Source organism: Cryptotermes secundus, unplaced genomic scaffold (assembly GCF_002891405.2).
Source record: "Cryptotermes secundus unplaced genomic scaffold, Csec_1.0 scaffold339, whole genome shotgun sequence".
Lineage (NCBI taxonomy): Eukaryota > Metazoa > Arthropoda > Insecta > Blattodea > Kalotermitidae > Cryptotermes > Cryptotermes secundus.
Genome location: NW_019725004.1, coordinates 715462 through 732731, shown reverse-complemented (window position 1 = coordinate 732731; position 17270 = coordinate 715462). Strand labels below are relative to the sequence as shown.

Here is a 17270-nt window from a genome sequence, read left to right as displayed (position 1 = left end):
TGGACGCTTCGGAAGGATCTCCGGAGCTAGACCCTACTCTTCCACAGGAGTGGGCTGATAAAATTTCGGCGCTTCGAGACATACATCTCCTGGTACGAGATAATTTAGAAGAAGCGTATGAGAAAGCGAGTCGCCGATACAACTTGCGACGTAGGGACTCGGTATTTAAGGTAGGAGATTCCGTACTAAGAAAAAACTATGCCTTGAGCTCAGCTGGCGAGAAGGTTACCGCCGGTTTGTTGCCAAAGTATCTTGGTCCGTATACAGTTAAAAGACGAATTTCGGCCGTAACGTATGAGCTAGAATCAAGGAATGGCAAGGCCTTAGGCCGATGGCACATTAAAGATTTAAAGCCCTACCATGGTAGATTATAGGATGACCGCGGGCTTTGTCAGAAATTCAGTGAGTAAAAAGTCAGTGAATTGAAGGAAGAGGAAGGAGGGGGATATGTCGACACGCTCGCGCGCAGGGGGGAACCCATATGGGAGTATTGGTGCAAGAGTAGTGTTGAACGTAGAGGGTAGAAAGTAGAGACTAAAGAGTAGTGTTGAACGTAGAGGGTAGAAAGTAGAGGAGTAAAGAGTTGTGTTGAACGTAGAGGGTAGAAAGTAGAGAGAACAGAGGTGCGGTAGCTACCGCAATTGTAACGGGATCCCGCTAAGAAAAGTATATACGAAATTAATCTTGCAACTATATAGAGATGAAATCGAGGCTGCAGGAATAGGGCCTCGTGGAGTTAATTTAAGTTAATTTAATGGTTAGTCCAAGGAAAATCCATGGTTAATGGCAGTAGCCATTCTGTAGCTGGATATTGATATAATTTCCGATGTATGCATACGCACATATTTGTGAAGGTTTCTTTGGCTGTTTTGTACCACTATTGATAGGACTTCCGATGTATGTATACACACAGAATTGTGAAAATTTAGTTGGCTGTTTCGTACCGCTATGTAAGGTGTAACCTCGGGGGAGTTCGCTCCAGAAACTCCCACGTTCAAAGAACAGGAGGCAGAGGACGCAAAAATTAATATATTTTCAGTTGTAAGACATAATCTTATATATTTTATATCCAATTATGTATTGTATCAGCTACGAAACTCTTATATTCAAGCGTATTTCTAATGTGTAGTCCTTCCCAGGACTGTGCCCCGGGGTAAGGAAGCTACACGTTGTGTAAATTACCCCGCAAAGATATTTGTTAAGGCACAGGAAAAAGGTCCTGAGATGTGTAGTAATCTATAGGTATAAGTAATAAGAGAGAGTACATATGGTGTCTACTAATCATCCACGCAGGTGACTGGTTGGGACTAAAGGCGGGACAAATTGTATATTATGTTATGTAAGCCCGCCTAAGCAATTGTATGCCTGTAGCAGAGTTAGTGAAGGGTAAATTCACTATGAAGTGGATGAAACTTGTAATCCGGAGGGCTTAAACCTTTCCAATGCCGTATGCCTGGATTCATCCTTTTAATTCGGCTTAGAAGGGTACTGGTAAGCCCGAGTGATAGGAAATTTTGTCCCGCTCTGTGGCCCAAAATTTCTTCCCAGGGAGGGAAGAGTGTTACGAGCCCGACGCTCCGGCCGAAACTACGTTGAGAAAGCCTCGGAGATCTGGCAACACTGCCTTGGAAGACGCTTGGCAGCCCTGTATCCGCGGCCCACCCCCTACCGCCTGGGGAGGGGGGGCTAGCAGGATGGACCGGGTAGCGGTAGCCAGAGGAGGCAGTGGGTAACGAGACATTGGAGAGAGAGGTAGTGGAGGCTCCTAGGGGAGCGACGACGCCGGAGTACAAGGAACCGCAGGAGCAGTCGGCCGGCCCCGAAGGGCCCTACATTGGAGGAAAGAAAGGGGGGGGTTTCGAACGTGGGCCCAAAGGGCGGTAAGTAACGGAATACGGGCTTACCGAGCTGTTTGACCCCACTCAGGTAGGGGGAGGCCCCTACCTTGACAAATTAACTTCCACCAAATAAAAAGGATACGGCGGAACGGAGTTTGGGCCCCTCCGGAGTGGACGTGGGTAGTGAGGACCTTCCACTAGCTCCACTGTATTTTAGTTATATTATACCAGCAATAAACGCAACTGTATTTTATTTATATTATATCAGCAATAAACGCAACTGTATTATGTGTAAACTGAGACGGGCAGTAATGGCCTACCCGACCCATCAGGATCCCCCACCCCCGTAGCAACCAATTCGTAACAGGTTCCCTTATATAAGTGGAACATTAAACAGATCAATATATTTTCTTGTATGTGGGCCTTGGAGCCATTCTATGTAAAGGGCCCCTTGCGCTTAGTGCCTGGAGGTACTTTCTTTTTCTAGTCCGATGTTTCGGATGTATGTATGTATATATATGTATATATATGGGCCCTTAGAGTACTCTGCCATATTATGATATTGCNTGTTGCATTGCCGCCGGCATGCTTAGGTGTAGTCATGACTATGTGTGTGTACTTTGGTATGAGTGTGTGTGTGTGGGGATCCCCATCAACTGAGGTTATAACAATACGTTATGTGTGTTACTGTACAGCTCGGTAGTGTAACCAGAGCCTATGAATTGCAATTGTCGCATCGGTGCTGTCATCTTGATTGTGTTTGTGTTTTTCACGTGCCCCAACTCATATTGCAGTTTGACCCTTAGTTCGGACGGGCTGCGCTGTCCCTTCCCGTGCTACCATCTTTCCAGTGCCTTACGCCGAAGGGTGGAAACCATCCACAGTCCCTACGACCAAGTCCGAAGCACGGTCAAGTACCTGATAAGTCCAGCACTCGTAACCCCCCCCGGGTGTTTACTGGAGGCTTATTACATCATCAGGCATATTATGGACATGACAACGGGACACTTATTAAGTAGCAACCAGTTTGTGGGGTGAGATGTCTGGGCTCTTATCCCTGTCTGCGCATGTGCCCCACTGATGGTTCGGGTGAGCTGCGCGTCCAGCACCACATAGTGAAGTGTAGATGGGTGCTCTCGCAGCCAGCGCAAGCACTTAACATCGAGACTGGCAGCAGGTAAGCTGCAACTCTGATACAATGGCCTGGCACTCCGTTTCGTCAACACGCAGGAGCCCCAGTAAATGGAATCACCCACGCCGTCTCCTTCGGGGGGGGGGGACTGTAACGGCAGCAACCACCGCCAGGTCCCTCAACCAGACCCCCTTCTTTCCTTTTCCCCCTCTCCACGTGCCCTACGCTTGCGCCCTTCATCCTTTCACCAGGGACTGAGAGGCTCGTCTGAACACTGGAGGGCCATTCTGCTGCACGCCGTGGAAGAGTCTGGTCTCGATCCCAAATTATTTTTTGGAATTTTGGTTTACTAAATTAACGGCGGAGGCGGTGGACGCTTGTACGTTGTGCCGTCCTTATCTGGGGCAGTTTGTATTTTTTTAATCAATTATATTATTATATTGTTATATTCATTTGGTGTCTGTATTGTTAATATAGTTTCCTATCCCAAACCACTTTTCGGTCCCTGGGCTTTGGTACGTTTCATATTTTAGCTTCACTTATACAACACATGTAAGGTAAATGAGTTAAATTGGTCCCCATGATTAAGTAATTAAGCACTACACAGTGAAGACCTGTAGAGAAGTGGGTGTATAGACCACGCTTTATTGACCTCGGCGATGGCTTCACTTCCCGGCCGCTTTGCCCCAGGGAAAAGAACCACCGCCGGTTTGGAAGACATGAAGAAGTGAAAATTCTTGACTCTAACGTGACTCTTTTTTTATTGCTAGTGGGGTGGAACTCTGTCCCTTGTACTGCGACCGCTTCTGGCCTATTGTACCAGCTCCAGATGATAGGTGAGGGTGATTGTAGAGCAATTAGTGGAATGAAGATTGGCAGGGGAAACCGAAGTACTCTGAGCAAACTTGACCAGACCCGGGATTGAACCCGGGCCGCTGTGGTGGGAAGCCCGTGACTAACCGCTTGAGCTATGGCGCTGCCCTACCGTGACTTTTAATTCTTCAGATGTCCAGCCCCTAGGCAAACGTTATAGTATGATACGTGGTAGAACACAAAAAAATTCAAGGACTCTGCCCATACATGCTTAGAGAGGGAAATGATGCCCTGTCTTATGTAGCTCATGCTACAACAACAACAACAACCTAGTCAGATATACTGTCTTGCGCTTTACCGCCTCCATGTTTGAGCCTCTTATATTTCTTGTGTTGGGCTTACCGTTTCCAATGTCATATAAATTTACATTTTTAATACGATATATGACTTTTGCTTACTGCCTGCTTAATTTTGTTGTATAACCATAAATATACAGCTTGTTATAGCCTTGTGCAATTCGCTTAGCAGTGTACGACTTGGGTAATTACCAGTGGTGAGGAAACCCTTGTTTTACAAGTGCTGCTATTTTATTAGATTGGTATCTGCCGCAAATTCCAAGGCGGGGCAAGCATAAGTCATTGTAGATCTAATGTGTGCTTTGTGAAGGGTCAATTTAATGACAGCACTTCATCGCTCCCTTTCGAATAAGTAACTTGTTCTAAGAAGTTTTGGGAAGGACTTGGCTTCTGATGTTTGTGTTCCAGTCTCAGTGTAATCTTGTCACGGATGTCACCGAGATATTTTACGCTAGGAAAATGTAGATGTCGTTAGTGTGTGATTATGTTCGTTTTCCCTCTCGTTGTCGCGACCCTGTAGCATTGCATTCCATATCTTTATTTACTTTATTTATTCCCGATCGGTTCAGATTTACCTGCCATCTTCAGCCAATTTGAGAACATTAGAGATCGCTGTATTGTGTAGTCGGTAAATATTTTGATATATTTAGAGTGCTGATATTAGAAATGGTCGGTTTAATAGATCTATTAAAATCTTTGTTATAACTTTGAATCATCCTTCGTGGTAACAGCAGATTGCGAAAGATTGTACTTTTCACAGTTTTTAGGTTACATCCGCGAAGCTCTCATTTTTAGGACGTTCTCAGTGTTAGTAGTTATGTCAAAGCTATTGGTAACTTCAGAGGATTGCTGCGTGATTTTGACGCTGTGTAGTGTGATAGAAGTTTTGACCTCCAAATTCTGGGTCTAAAAGTATGCTAAGGAAGGAACCAGGAAGATGCATGCGGCAAGCAGCGGAATACGCGGCGTTGCATCGTAGAGGATAGTGTGGTTCGTAGTAACTGCTGTGGAAACCACAACTCTTTAATTATCCTAGTTGTCCTTCAATGATTAATACATCTTTTTATTCAAGTATGTACAGTATCGGTATTTGCACTGAGTTGTTCCAGTGGAAATGTTATCTTGCCATTATTGTAGAATTTCGTGTTATCGTTAGTAAATGGTTTTTGTAATTATAGTACGTACTGAAGTTTTGAGAAAACGTTTCATATTGCATATTGTTAGATATTGTTAAAGACGAATGAATATCCAATTGAAATAGGTCAATAAACTCTGGGCTGTCTGACTACACATTTCGTTTCACAAGCTGAAAAAGATTTATATATTTACTACCGATTGGCTATGTGATGTCCCTTGTTATTTATGCTGGTTTTGTTCTGTGTTGTAGAGACGTCGGTTCTATGACGGAACTTTCAGTTTTGGGTTCATGACATATTGTGTTGAAAAAATGCTCTGTTTATTTGAAATAATCCCATGATATTTTATTCAGTATGACTGGAAGTTGTCAAATGCTGTCTGGCCCTCGGCTTCACCGTCTAGTAAACCTGTTATTCTTGTAATTTGATGTGTGCAGCTGACACATAGGCTAGAATATTTCTTCTGGTATGGTGCTGGTAAAGGTAGTTCAGTATAGCTGATGTGTAAAGAACACCAGCACTGCAGGAAATGAAATCATTGTGATACGCACTGTCAATGAAATGACCATGTATATGTGCAGAGAATTCTTAGTTTTATGCCATGTTATGAGAATTATGGGTATGTGAATTACTCTAATCTATCCAATCTCTGTAACCACTCACATGATCAGGGTGTCATTTAAGGCAAACACATGCAATTATAACTTAGCATGATCTGTTTTCATATTTTGAATAACTGTCCTACAGTTTAGGTTAACTTGGTGTAAGTTCGGTTTTCTGGTTCATTTATTGTGTGCTGCCAATCAGATTTTCAAAGCAGTTTTTGACTTCTGTAATTATACATATCTGATTTTGACAGAATAGCTTGATGATGTTGCGATTTCCCCTGCACCGGGTTCTGAACCCACAGAGTGCTAGGGCAGTACCTGTTTGCAGCAGGGGCACCGTCACAAAAGCTCCAGAAAAGCTTGAAGTATTTATTGATGATAAGAGGGTTCTTGTTGATCCGGGAACTACAGTGCTGCAGGTGGGTACCATTTTAGACATGTTGAACTTGGACACAAATTAACATTACAGGTTTGCTTGTATTGAGTCATCTTCATGTAATCCTTATAGTATCATCATGTTTGTGTGTATCTTTCACCTTAATACTTCCCATGCTAGCTGATATATTCTTAGGAGAGTTAAGTATGAATATTGTGCCTTTGGAGTTTATTCCAGTTTCATACTTCTTGGTTCCTGCTACTAACAATATAAAAACTTTTGAGATTAAATCTCACAGTTTAACATAGGCAGTCAGCAAATGGAAATTACACACAGAGGTAGATCACAAAATATTGTAAACATTAATTTACAGTTCTTGATAAGCTTGATGAGCCAGATTGAAATGGTTGAAGAGAGTGGGTGTCCTCCAAGATCTTGTTATTGAATGTGATCTTTTTTAGGCGGCCGCACTCATTGGAGTTGAAATTCCCAGATTCTGTTATCATGAACGACTTTCAGTTGCTGGCAACTGTAGGATGTGTCTTGTTGAAGTTGAAAAATCACCAAAGGTATGGATTATTTGATTTCTGTTCACCATTAATCTTGTGAAAGTAGAATGAATTACATTTGCTTTTTTGTCCCAGAAGTTGTTAGTTATAATTATATTTCTACTCATACTGCTGCATGTAATATTCAAGTCAGATCAAGCCATAATTCTGGAAGTTAGACCCTGGCTTCTTGCTAAGGAGCCTGGGTTAAATCTCAGTGCATGCCTGTGTGGGAGCATGGTGAATGAAGTGGCACAAGAGTAAGTTTTGGTATCTCCTGCCAGTCATCTTCCACCATTGCTTCAAGCACATCTATTATCACCCTCCTGACGTGTCCGATAGCCCTGACCAGGCAGCACATTATCTCTTCCTTGGTCTCTAAGCTTGAGGCATCACATCAGACCCAGCAGTTAGTTGATTGCAAAGTAAGGGAATTAGGTTTTAGTTTTAAGTTTGTAAGGTTACAGATGAAGTCTTACCTTTAAAATCCACTGTTTTGTGCAGAATCGTTCCTTTATACAGAGATGTTTGCTGTGCATCATGAAAAAGATTATTCTTCAAATATTCTGTAGTGATATAACATTAATATGTTACCAGCTAGTCCCTGGTTATAATACTGTAGCATGTAGACCCATTGCTAGGTAATGGTCCATAAGCAGCAACATCGGAATGGTATTTCCTGTGCAGTCTGTGTTTGAGATATTATAAGCAGGACAGTTATTGAGAGTTAGTGTTAGTGCAATGAAGTGGAGTGAGTGAGTGAGTGAGTGAGTTAGAGAACTGCTGCAGTTCAGTCCTTGTGAGCTGTTGCTGTCAGAAGCTGGTAGCTGAAGCACGGGAACACAGAGGAATGGGAATGTCCACTGTTGGAAGCTCTTACCAGAAAACTGGTGAAGACACAGCAAGCCAAGAAGACTTAAGTGTTTGCTGTAGTGCTGTAGGTGCTTGTAGTTATGATATTAGCAATCCAAACCTCATCTGTAGTCACTACATAAAAACGTAAGTACAAAGAATTTTCTGTACTGTTCTGCACTGGAGCCAAGAGAGTGATTGCATTTGCAAAAGCTGGGAGAGGAGGCATGGCACAGTTTGCACTTATCTCTTATTATGTCACATTTTGTCATGTAACTAAAGTATTATAATTACATAGGAGAAGTGTTTATTATAATTTTTTTAATTTAAGGAAGAAATTTACGTTGCGTTTTACCCTTGACTTACAAAAGAACCCATTGTGTTTACATAATTTTATATTTTACACTTATGACGAGGAAAAATAATTTAAACTTAGCACATTCCCTGAACTTTCTATTAAATCTTGTAGTTTTTATTGTGATGGCTCATGACCTTGACATTTAACTGCATTAATGTACTATGATAATCACTGAGAGATAGTTAACACAATGTTCTGGCTGTGTGCAGGTAGATACTATAAAGCCACAATTATGAATTTCCCAGTTTGCATAATTCTAGTCTGGAAACAAAGCAGAACTGAATAAATCATTTGATTCTCTTACCAGAGAGTTAGTTTCAGGTGAAACATTGGAGTGATGTCAAAATTCTGACGGTTGGTTGAATGTTGGGTAACGCACATCAGAGTTATGAAATGAATACCAATAGAAGAATTCTGTCATCTAGAAAATAAAATTGAGTAGTCCAGTAAAAGTCAACCACTCTGTTATACCCCAGGAGGGATGACTGTAACCACTGCTGTGAGAACCTCAGATCATACATGAATACCCATAAATTCATTGTAGTGTAATGTGATATGCTACACATTTTAATTCATTCAGCCTGTGGCGGCATGTGCCATGCCAGTGATGAAAGGATGGAGAATCAAAACAAACTCAGACATGACCCGCAAGGCACGAGAAGGGGTAATGGAGTTCCTGTTGGTAAACCATCCACTTGATTGCCCCATTTGTGACCAAGGTGGAGAATGCGATCTTCAGGATCAAAGCATGGCTTTTGGCAGTGACAGGAGCCGATTTGAAGACATAAAGTTCTCTGGGAAGAGGTAATATTTGGCACAATTTGTTGGAGGATAATGTGTAGTCCTAGTTCATTTAGCATTGTCTTCTTTTGATTGGAGGATACAGTGTAGATGCATGAGTGCCCAGACAGCATGATGTAAAGGCATGTAATGGATATGGAAATTGAGATAACAGGTCAGCTTCATGTTGTGGCCGCTTTACCCACATAGAAAGAGCTCCTGGGATCCTAGAGATGATCTGAATCTTGTAATGAGGTGATAAATCCCTATCTGGAATCAAACTCCAGTTGCGTAGTGTGTAAGCACTCACTCTCTGAGCTGTCACAGCTCCTATGATTGGAAGGAATGTTTTATTTTAGTTCTTTTCGTGTTGCTTCAGTCATGTCAAGTCTGTACATGTTTGAAGTATTGTGATGAATTTTGCAATAAACTAGTTTAAGCATTGCTAGATTTTATGTGGCTGTGAAACTGCTCTTAAAGGAAGAAGGCAATATAGTGTATGAGAACAGTATGAAGAATTAAACGTCTGTATATCACAGTCCATCAATAATGCAACAATCATTAAAATATTCACCCTTTAACACTTAACACATATTTCAGGCATAGATGGCCATCATAGGTGTTTCAGTGCATCCAAACTGCTACACTGCTTTGATGCACGCTAAAATCACGTGTTGCAGTCAACTTAAAATAACATAATTACTTAAAAATCCATTAAATGTTTTTCTGTTAAAATCTTTTGTAAAATCCTGTTCCACCTCATAAGGGGCACTGTCCACTTGTTTAAAGCTATGTGATATTCCAGACAGTATGTTTCAGCAGCCTGCTTTTCTGTTTTGTTAGCCCATTGGTATGTTATGTCTGCAATCTGCAATTTGCCCTTTGCTTGTGTGTTGTTGTATCACTTGTCTGTACCAGAAGGAGAATGTTAGGAGAAGTTGGATAAACACAAGAATACAGAGAGCCACTTACTGAGAAACTTAACAGTTTCACCTTGCATCTAGTTTTAATGGGAGTATTAATCAAGAAGAGTTAGGAACTGAACATGCTACATGCAGCGTGAAACAAGGAATGCATACAAAATTTTAGTTTTAAAACTTGAAGTCAGAATTCCATTTTGTATGTTCAGGCATATGGCAGCTTCTCATCAGAATTGATCTTGGAGAAATAGTTCATGAACGTATGAAGTGGAGTGAGTGTATCTCAGGATAGGGTTAATGGAAAACTTTTATGACCATGGTGATTAAATGTTTCCTTTTCATAAGGATAACGAATTTCATGATCAGCAAAATATGTAACAAGCCATGAACTTTACATATGTTGGCAAATCTATTCTGTTTGTATAAGGTACGGTAAGATCTGTCTTAAATTTTTGAAAAGACTATTTAAAATAGGTAACTAAAACTCTGAAAGGAACTCTGCCAACTTCTGTGTGTGGTATTACAGGAAGTTTGATCTAAATTCTGTACATATTAGGGAGCTGGTATAGCTCAGTATAGCGATGAACTGCAGGCTGACCAGCTAGGTTTCAATTTCCAGCAGGGCAAGAGATTTTTTCTCTTCTCCGCAGCATCCAGACTGGCTCTGGGACCCATCCAGCCTCCTGTCCAATGGGTACATGGGGCTGTTTCCCTAGTGGGGGTGAAGCAGCCAGGGCATGAAGCTGATCAGTCACCTCAAGTAGTGCCAAAGTGGAGCTATACCTCCACACCATTCTATGTTTTTATGGTATGGTGCTTAATTGATTAAGCACAGGGTCAACTTTGCATCTGCCTTTTACTGTGCATAGTGTATTATAACAGAGTATGTCATTGAACTGCACCCATTGACAATGTTATGGTAGAAGTTTATGAGTTTCAGCCATTGCCGACTATAGGGACAGGAATTTTTTTTCTTGGCATCGCATCCAGACTGCCCCTGAGGCCAGTCCAGTCTCATATGTAGTGAGTATTGGGATTTCATTTCTCAGGGTTAAAGTAGCCTGTGGGTGAAACTGAAAACTCACTTTTATCGAGCGCTGAAGGTATGCGTACGTGGAACTCACTACAGGAACAGTTTTACCTTTTACTTTATACATATAATGTTTCATTCAATTAATTGACTGTGTAAGTATAAGTGTTGTGAAACCACTGCTAATTAAGAAAATTGTCTGAGGAAAGCAGTGACATTGCTAATGAAGTGCTTGGCATGAATCTAGTGATTGATTATTTAAATTAATTCCATAGTAGCTACAATTGTATTTTTATTCTAGGGCAGTTGAAGATAAAGATATTGGACCATTGATAAAAACAATTATGACCCGATGTATCCATTGTACTCGTTGTATCCGTTTTGCTTCTGAGGTAGCCGGAGTTGACGATTTGGGCACTTCTGGACGTGGGAATGATATGCAGGTACATGCATCAGTGTCTTAAGTGTAGAATAAAAAATAGTTAATAAAAATTTTAAACTGTTATTTTAACCATATCTTTTCTATTCTTGAACTGATGATGATGTCTTAAAATAGCTGGAATCAGGTGACACATAGATTTAGGTCCAGTGAAAGCCTAAATGCTTCCCCAGGTGACAAGAAATTGCAGTGACACAGAAGCCCCAAGACACTGTGATGAAAACTGTTGTTGGTGCTGTACGAGGGGCGTTCAAGTTCTAAGGTCTCCAATTTTTTTCTCAGGACTGGGAGCAGATAGACACATGCGGTTTAGTTTAAAATATGTGTGCACTCTTTGTGAATGCGTGACAGAGATGGCAGCACTGTACGGCACACAGAACTGTAGTAGTGTCAGCGAGAGTGAGGAGTGTTTTTGATACCTAAAATGGCGACGTTTTCATTACAAGAACAGCGAGTAATCATTCATTTCCTCCACTTGCATGGTGTGACACCTATTGAAATTCATCGCCAGTTGAGTGAGACGTGGTGATGGTGTCATGAATGTGAAAAATGTGCATTCGTGGGTGTGACAGTTCAAAGAAGGCCGAATGTCATGTAATAATGAACCAAAACAATCTCGGCCTCGCACCAGCCGGTCTGACAACATGGTGAAGCGAGTTGAGAAAGTTGTTTTGGAGGATCGCTGATTGAGTGTGGAAAACATCACCTCCAAAGTTGGCATTTCCATGGGACCTGTGCACACAATCATGTATGAAGACCTACGAATGCGGAAAGTGTCCTCCAGATGGGTGCAACGAATGCTGGTGGACGACCACAAGGCTGCACGTATGGCAATTTGCCAGGCGATGTTGACACATGATGAAGGCATAAATGGGACTTTCTTTTCATCACTTGTGACAAGGGATGAGACATGGATGCTGTTTTTCAATCCTGAAAGGAAGTGCCAATCAGCTCAATGGAAGCACACAGACCCACCACCACCAAAAAAATATCGGCCAAGCGCCAGTGCTGAAAAAATGATGATGGCCATGTTTTGGGACAGCGATGGCATAATCCTTACTCATTGCGTTCCAAAGGGCACTACGGTGACAGGTGCATCCTACCAAGATGTTTTGAAGAACAGGCTCCTTCCAGCACTGCGAGAAAAACGGCCAGAAAAGGCTGTACATGTGCTCTTTCACCAGGACAGTGCACCAGCACATCGGGCATACGCAACACAGCAGAGTCTTCATGAAAACAACCTTGAAGTGGTTTCTCATGCTCCCTACTCACCTGACATGGCTCCTAGCGATTTTTGGCTTTTCCCAATGATGAAAGAGACACTCCGTGGTTGCACATTCACCAGTCGTGCCACTATTGCATCAGTGATTTTCCAGTGGTCAAAACAGACTCCTACAGAAGCGTTCACAGCAGCCATGGAATCATGTCATCGACATTGTGAAAAATGTGTACGGCTGCAGGGAGATTACATTGAAAAGTGACAGAAGTTTCAGATTTTTTGTATGATTATTGTATGAGAAAAAAATCAGAGACCTTAGACCTTGAACACACCACGTAATTCTTAAAAGAGTTTTATTTATGTTACTGCATAACATATTTGAATTACTGCAAATTAGTGGTCATGATATGAACAAGAGAGCAGCAGAAATTAATTTTTATTTAACAAAAAACAGTGTTGTGCCACCCCTAAAATCATATCCCCCAATTGACTGCTGGGTTCACCTGTGCAATTATGCCAACCTTGTCTGGATTATGTCCTTTCTTTCCCCAGTTCTGTTGTTCCTTCTTTCTTTTATATTTTCTTTTTACTTCCTCTTTCTTCGTTTCAATCTTCTTTTGTTTGTTCTTTCTTTCCATCCCCTTTTACCTCCTATCTGTAGGTTGATTATCATTTTACTAATTTTAATAACTGGACTTCCCTCAGTGAAGCTTCCAGTACATCCAGCTACCCTTAAATTAGGTTGCACGAGTGTCAGTTGGAATGTTCTTACCATATTTTTCTAGTTTTGTAAAAACTTTTCACTCTCCATAATACACATAACATTTGATTTGCTTTCACATTTTCCTCTTATTGAACTGTAGTGAATGCAGGGAGAATTTGGGCATCTGTGTTAAATGACTTAATCACAGAAGAACGTTCAGTGGAGAAATAAGGTGAGCATCAGGTCATACTTAGAATTTCTGGTAATTTTCTGCAGGTGGGAACATATGTTCAAAAGTTCTTTCTTTCGGAACTCTCTGGCAATGTGATTGACCTCTGTCCAGTTGGAGCCCTTACATCAAAACCATATGCTTTCACTGCCAGGCCTTGGGAAACAAGGAAGACAGAGAGTGTGGATGTTATGGATGCAGTTGGCAGTAATATCGTGGTCACAACTCGTACAGGAGAGGTGCTCAGGATATTGCCAAGAATTAATGAGGTAACACATTTTTCTAACACACAGCATTGTATTTTTGTTACTGTGTATGTTCCATGAATTTAAATTGCATGAAGGAGGATTGTCTCGTGTTTAGTGGTTTCAAAGCGAAGCATTCTTACCATATTTTCGGGATTAAGATGCAAGGTGGTTTATGAAGTCTACATCTCTAAATTATTCTTCTAAATGTTTTGTTTATTGTATGTATTATGTATTGTTTATTAATTTGTTATAACGGTCACTTGAACAGTCTTGTAAGTAGTAATAAGTGTAAAACAGTAGATATAACTACCCAGTGTGTAACATTTGCAAGTTGATTTGTGTGATTATAAACACCCTGTCAGTAGCACTGTTTCAGTCAGTTACAGGGCTCCGTGAATGATAGCAGCATTGCGTGTGCTACATAGACTATTTTGACCCACTCAATGAAAACGGCCTTCAGACCACTTAAAGTATACAGAGTTTTAAATGTACTCCATTACAGCTACTACTGCAGCAGTACTTAAAGCAATTTTCATCCACAGATGGATCCAAGAAGACAGTGGCAGTGTCTTTATTGTTAACATGTAAGATGTCTTGCTACTTAGCTGTCATAAGAGCTGTAACATTCACATTTTCATCTTGTATTAAAATATTGGGAATGCCATAATTCTGAAGGTATTAAGTACAAAGAGAGGTTTCATGGAAGGAAACATACTGCTTAATTACTGAAGAGATGGTGTTGTAGTCTGCTTATTGATTTTATAGTAATTGAAAAGTTATTCAGTTATATTTATGTGTGTGTATTTGTCTGTTTTATTTCTGTATTTTTAAAACCAAGAAGGTGGGATAGCGCAGTCGGTATAGCAGCTGGCTACAGGCTGGACAACCGAGGGGTCAGAGTTCAAGTCATGTAAGGGTCAAGAATTTTCTTGTCTCCAAATTGTCCAGACTGGCTCCTGGGCCCACCAAGCTTCCTACTGAATGGGTACCGAGGGCTCTTTCCCCGGTGGCATAGCGGCCGGTGCGTGAAGCTGAACACTCACCTCCAACTAGTGCTGAGGTCAAGAAAATGTGGATCTATACATCCACTCCCCCACACCCCTTCATGGCATAGAGCTTAATGAGTTAAGCATAGGGACAACTTTACCTTTTTATAATAAATTATCTGTTTACTTATAAATGATTTGTTGACTGTGGTTCTGGTATTAGTATAACTCATTTTTCATCATGACTTCTTGTGTATAAGACACCACTGCATAAGCTGGACTATGATATTTAGGGACATTTTCAGGGAACAAAATATATCTGTTAACTGGGAAATATAATAACCTTTATAAACATTTTCTTTGTAGGAAATCAATGAGGAATGGTTGTCTGATAAAGCAAGGTTTGCTTATGATGGCTTAAAAAGGCAGCGTCTTGTAACCCCCATGTTGAAAAATGCATCTGGTGAACTAGTTGCTGTTGAGTGGGAAGATGCTCTGATAGCTGTTAGTAAAGCTGTCAAAGCAGCAGGCCGAGACATAAGTGCTGTAGTAGGAGGTCTTGTGGATGCTGAGGTAACTGAATTGAAATTGTCTGTGTATTTATCTGTATGGCAGTCTATAGGAACAGGTTAAAATTGTTGTTAAACCTTTCGTTTATTTTTTTTTTTTCTTGATCGACACACTTCCACTTTTACATCCAGTAATATCATCTGGTATACGCACTAGCGTGCACGTGCGCATACGAAAAACCAACTTACCACCACACTGCCTGGAACCGTACTGGGACAGCCATGTGGTTAGATTGTACGACATGTGTATATAAGTATTACCAACATATACAACAGAAACAACATGCATATATTAGTATTACCAACATTCCCCTGTAATCATAGCATGTAAATTAAATAACTCTAATTAATAATAATAACCAAAATATTATGGTACAATCTCATGGGCACATAAATTCAATTTATACAATCAAAAGGTTTCATGCCCAATGCATCTAGCAAATATTCATGCTTCACCTTAGGTAAACTCTTCGTCATTATATCGGCCTTCATAATTTCTGTAGGCACATATTCCAGATCAATCAATCCATTCTGTACTACCTCTCTTACATAATGATATCGTACATCGATGTGTTTACATCTGGAATGAAATACTGGATTTGAGGCTAACTTGATACAACTTTGATTGTCAACATTCATCAAAATTGGAGAGTCATCATTTAATAGTTCCATCAACATTTTTCTGAGAAAAACACCCTCCTTACAAGCCTCACTTAGAGCAATATATTCAGACTCAGTAGTAGAAAGTGCAACACTTTTCTGCTTCTTTGCCTCCCAAGAAATAGGTCCATTTGCTAATTCAAAAATGTTTCCCGAGTAAGACTTCCTATCTTCTCCATTAGCATAATCTGAGTCAGAGTACCCAACAATGGATTTTCCTGTCTTAGAATACACCAAACACAGGTCCTTAGTTTTTCTTAGATAACGCAATACATGCTTGGCACATTTCCAATGTTCAGCCGTGGCACAAGAATTGTATTGACCTAGGAAACTGGCTGCAAAAGCAATGTCAGGTCTTGCTATAAGAGCTAAGTAATTGAGGCAGCCAACCAAACTTTGATAAGAGAAAATCTCACTTAACTTATCAGAATTGTTTCTGTCTAGCTTACAACCAGCAGGAAGAGGTGTAGATACATTTTTACAGTTTATCATGGCAAACTTTTCCAGTATCTTGCATATGTATTCCTCTTGATCTACATAAATACTTCCATTCCTTTTCCTAATTCTCATACCTAACAAGTACTTAGTTTCTCCAAGATCTTTTAATCTGAACTTAGATCCTAGTTTCTTTACAAGTCTTTCTTTTTCAGAGATATCATTGGTTACAATTAAGAAATCATCAACATATAATGCTAAAACAGTAAATGAATCATCCATCTTTCTGTAAAACATACATGGCTCATTAACAGAAACTTCATAACCAAGAGTTACCAACTCTTTAGTAATAGTAGTATTCCATGTACGTGAAGCTTGCTTCAATCCATACAAAGCTTTGTTTAATAGACAAACTTTATTTTCCAATCCTTCAACAGTAAAACCCTCAGGCTGAGTCATGTATATTTCTTCTTCTAATTCTCCATTCAAGAAGGCTGTGCAAATATCAAGACTATACATCTTCAAATTTAACTCAACAGTCAAGGCTAACAAAAATCTTATTACAGACCTTCCAACAACTGGTGAATAAGTCTCATTATAGTCAATCCCATCAATTTGAGAAAAACCTCTAGCAACTAAGCGTGCCTTGTATTTGGGATCACTCTGCAAGTCCTTTTTAACTACATACACCCACTTACATGAGATAGCTTTCTTACCTTTGGGCAGCTCTACTAGATTCCATGTATTATTCTGAATGAGTGCATCATACTCCTCTTTCATTGCCCTTTTCCAATTATTTTTATCAGGTCCTCTAACAGCACTTGAATATGAATCTGGACAGTTGTCAACAAAACTTTCAATAGTCGTGAAATTAGTTTCATAATACTGCAACCACAATGTGGACGCCTAACCCTCATCATTGTACCTGGCTCATTTTCAACCTGTTGTACAGGAACTGCAAGTACATCATCAGTTTCAGCATCACTTAATACAGATGCAACCGAAGTATGATCACTCTCATTCAGATTTACAGTA

The 17270-nt window shown here is 40.5% G+C and overlaps 1 protein-coding gene across 6 annotated transcripts in view; it reads left to right on the top strand.

Moving 5' to 3' along the window:
* The first annotated feature begins 6 nt into the window (after positions 1 to 6).
* Positions 7 to 17270, top strand: part of LOC111863180 (NADH-ubiquinone oxidoreductase 75 kDa subunit, mitochondrial) — a 39189-nt gene continuing 21925 nt past the window's right edge. Inside the window, exons 1-7 of one of the 6 annotated variants that reach the window (XM_023849241.1) lie at positions 7 to 170; positions 6140 to 6302; positions 6721 to 6828; positions 8598 to 8821; positions 11049 to 11190; positions 13385 to 13606; positions 14938 to 15144. In XM_023849241.1, the coding sequence (XP_023705009.1) occupies positions 118 to 170; positions 6140 to 6302; positions 6721 to 6828; positions 8598 to 8821; positions 11049 to 11190; positions 13385 to 13606; positions 14938 to 15144 (1119 nt within the window). In that variant the 5' untranslated portion in view covers positions 7 to 117. Of the gene's footprint in view, positions 1881 to 4281; positions 4768 to 4797; positions 5130 to 5186; positions 5211 to 6134; positions 6303 to 6720; positions 6829 to 8597; positions 8822 to 11048; positions 11191 to 13384; positions 13607 to 14937; positions 15145 to 17270 lie in introns of those variants that run through there. The other 5 variants (XM_023849243.1, XM_023849247.2, XM_023849242.2 and 2 more) reach the window with 5 other exon arrangements.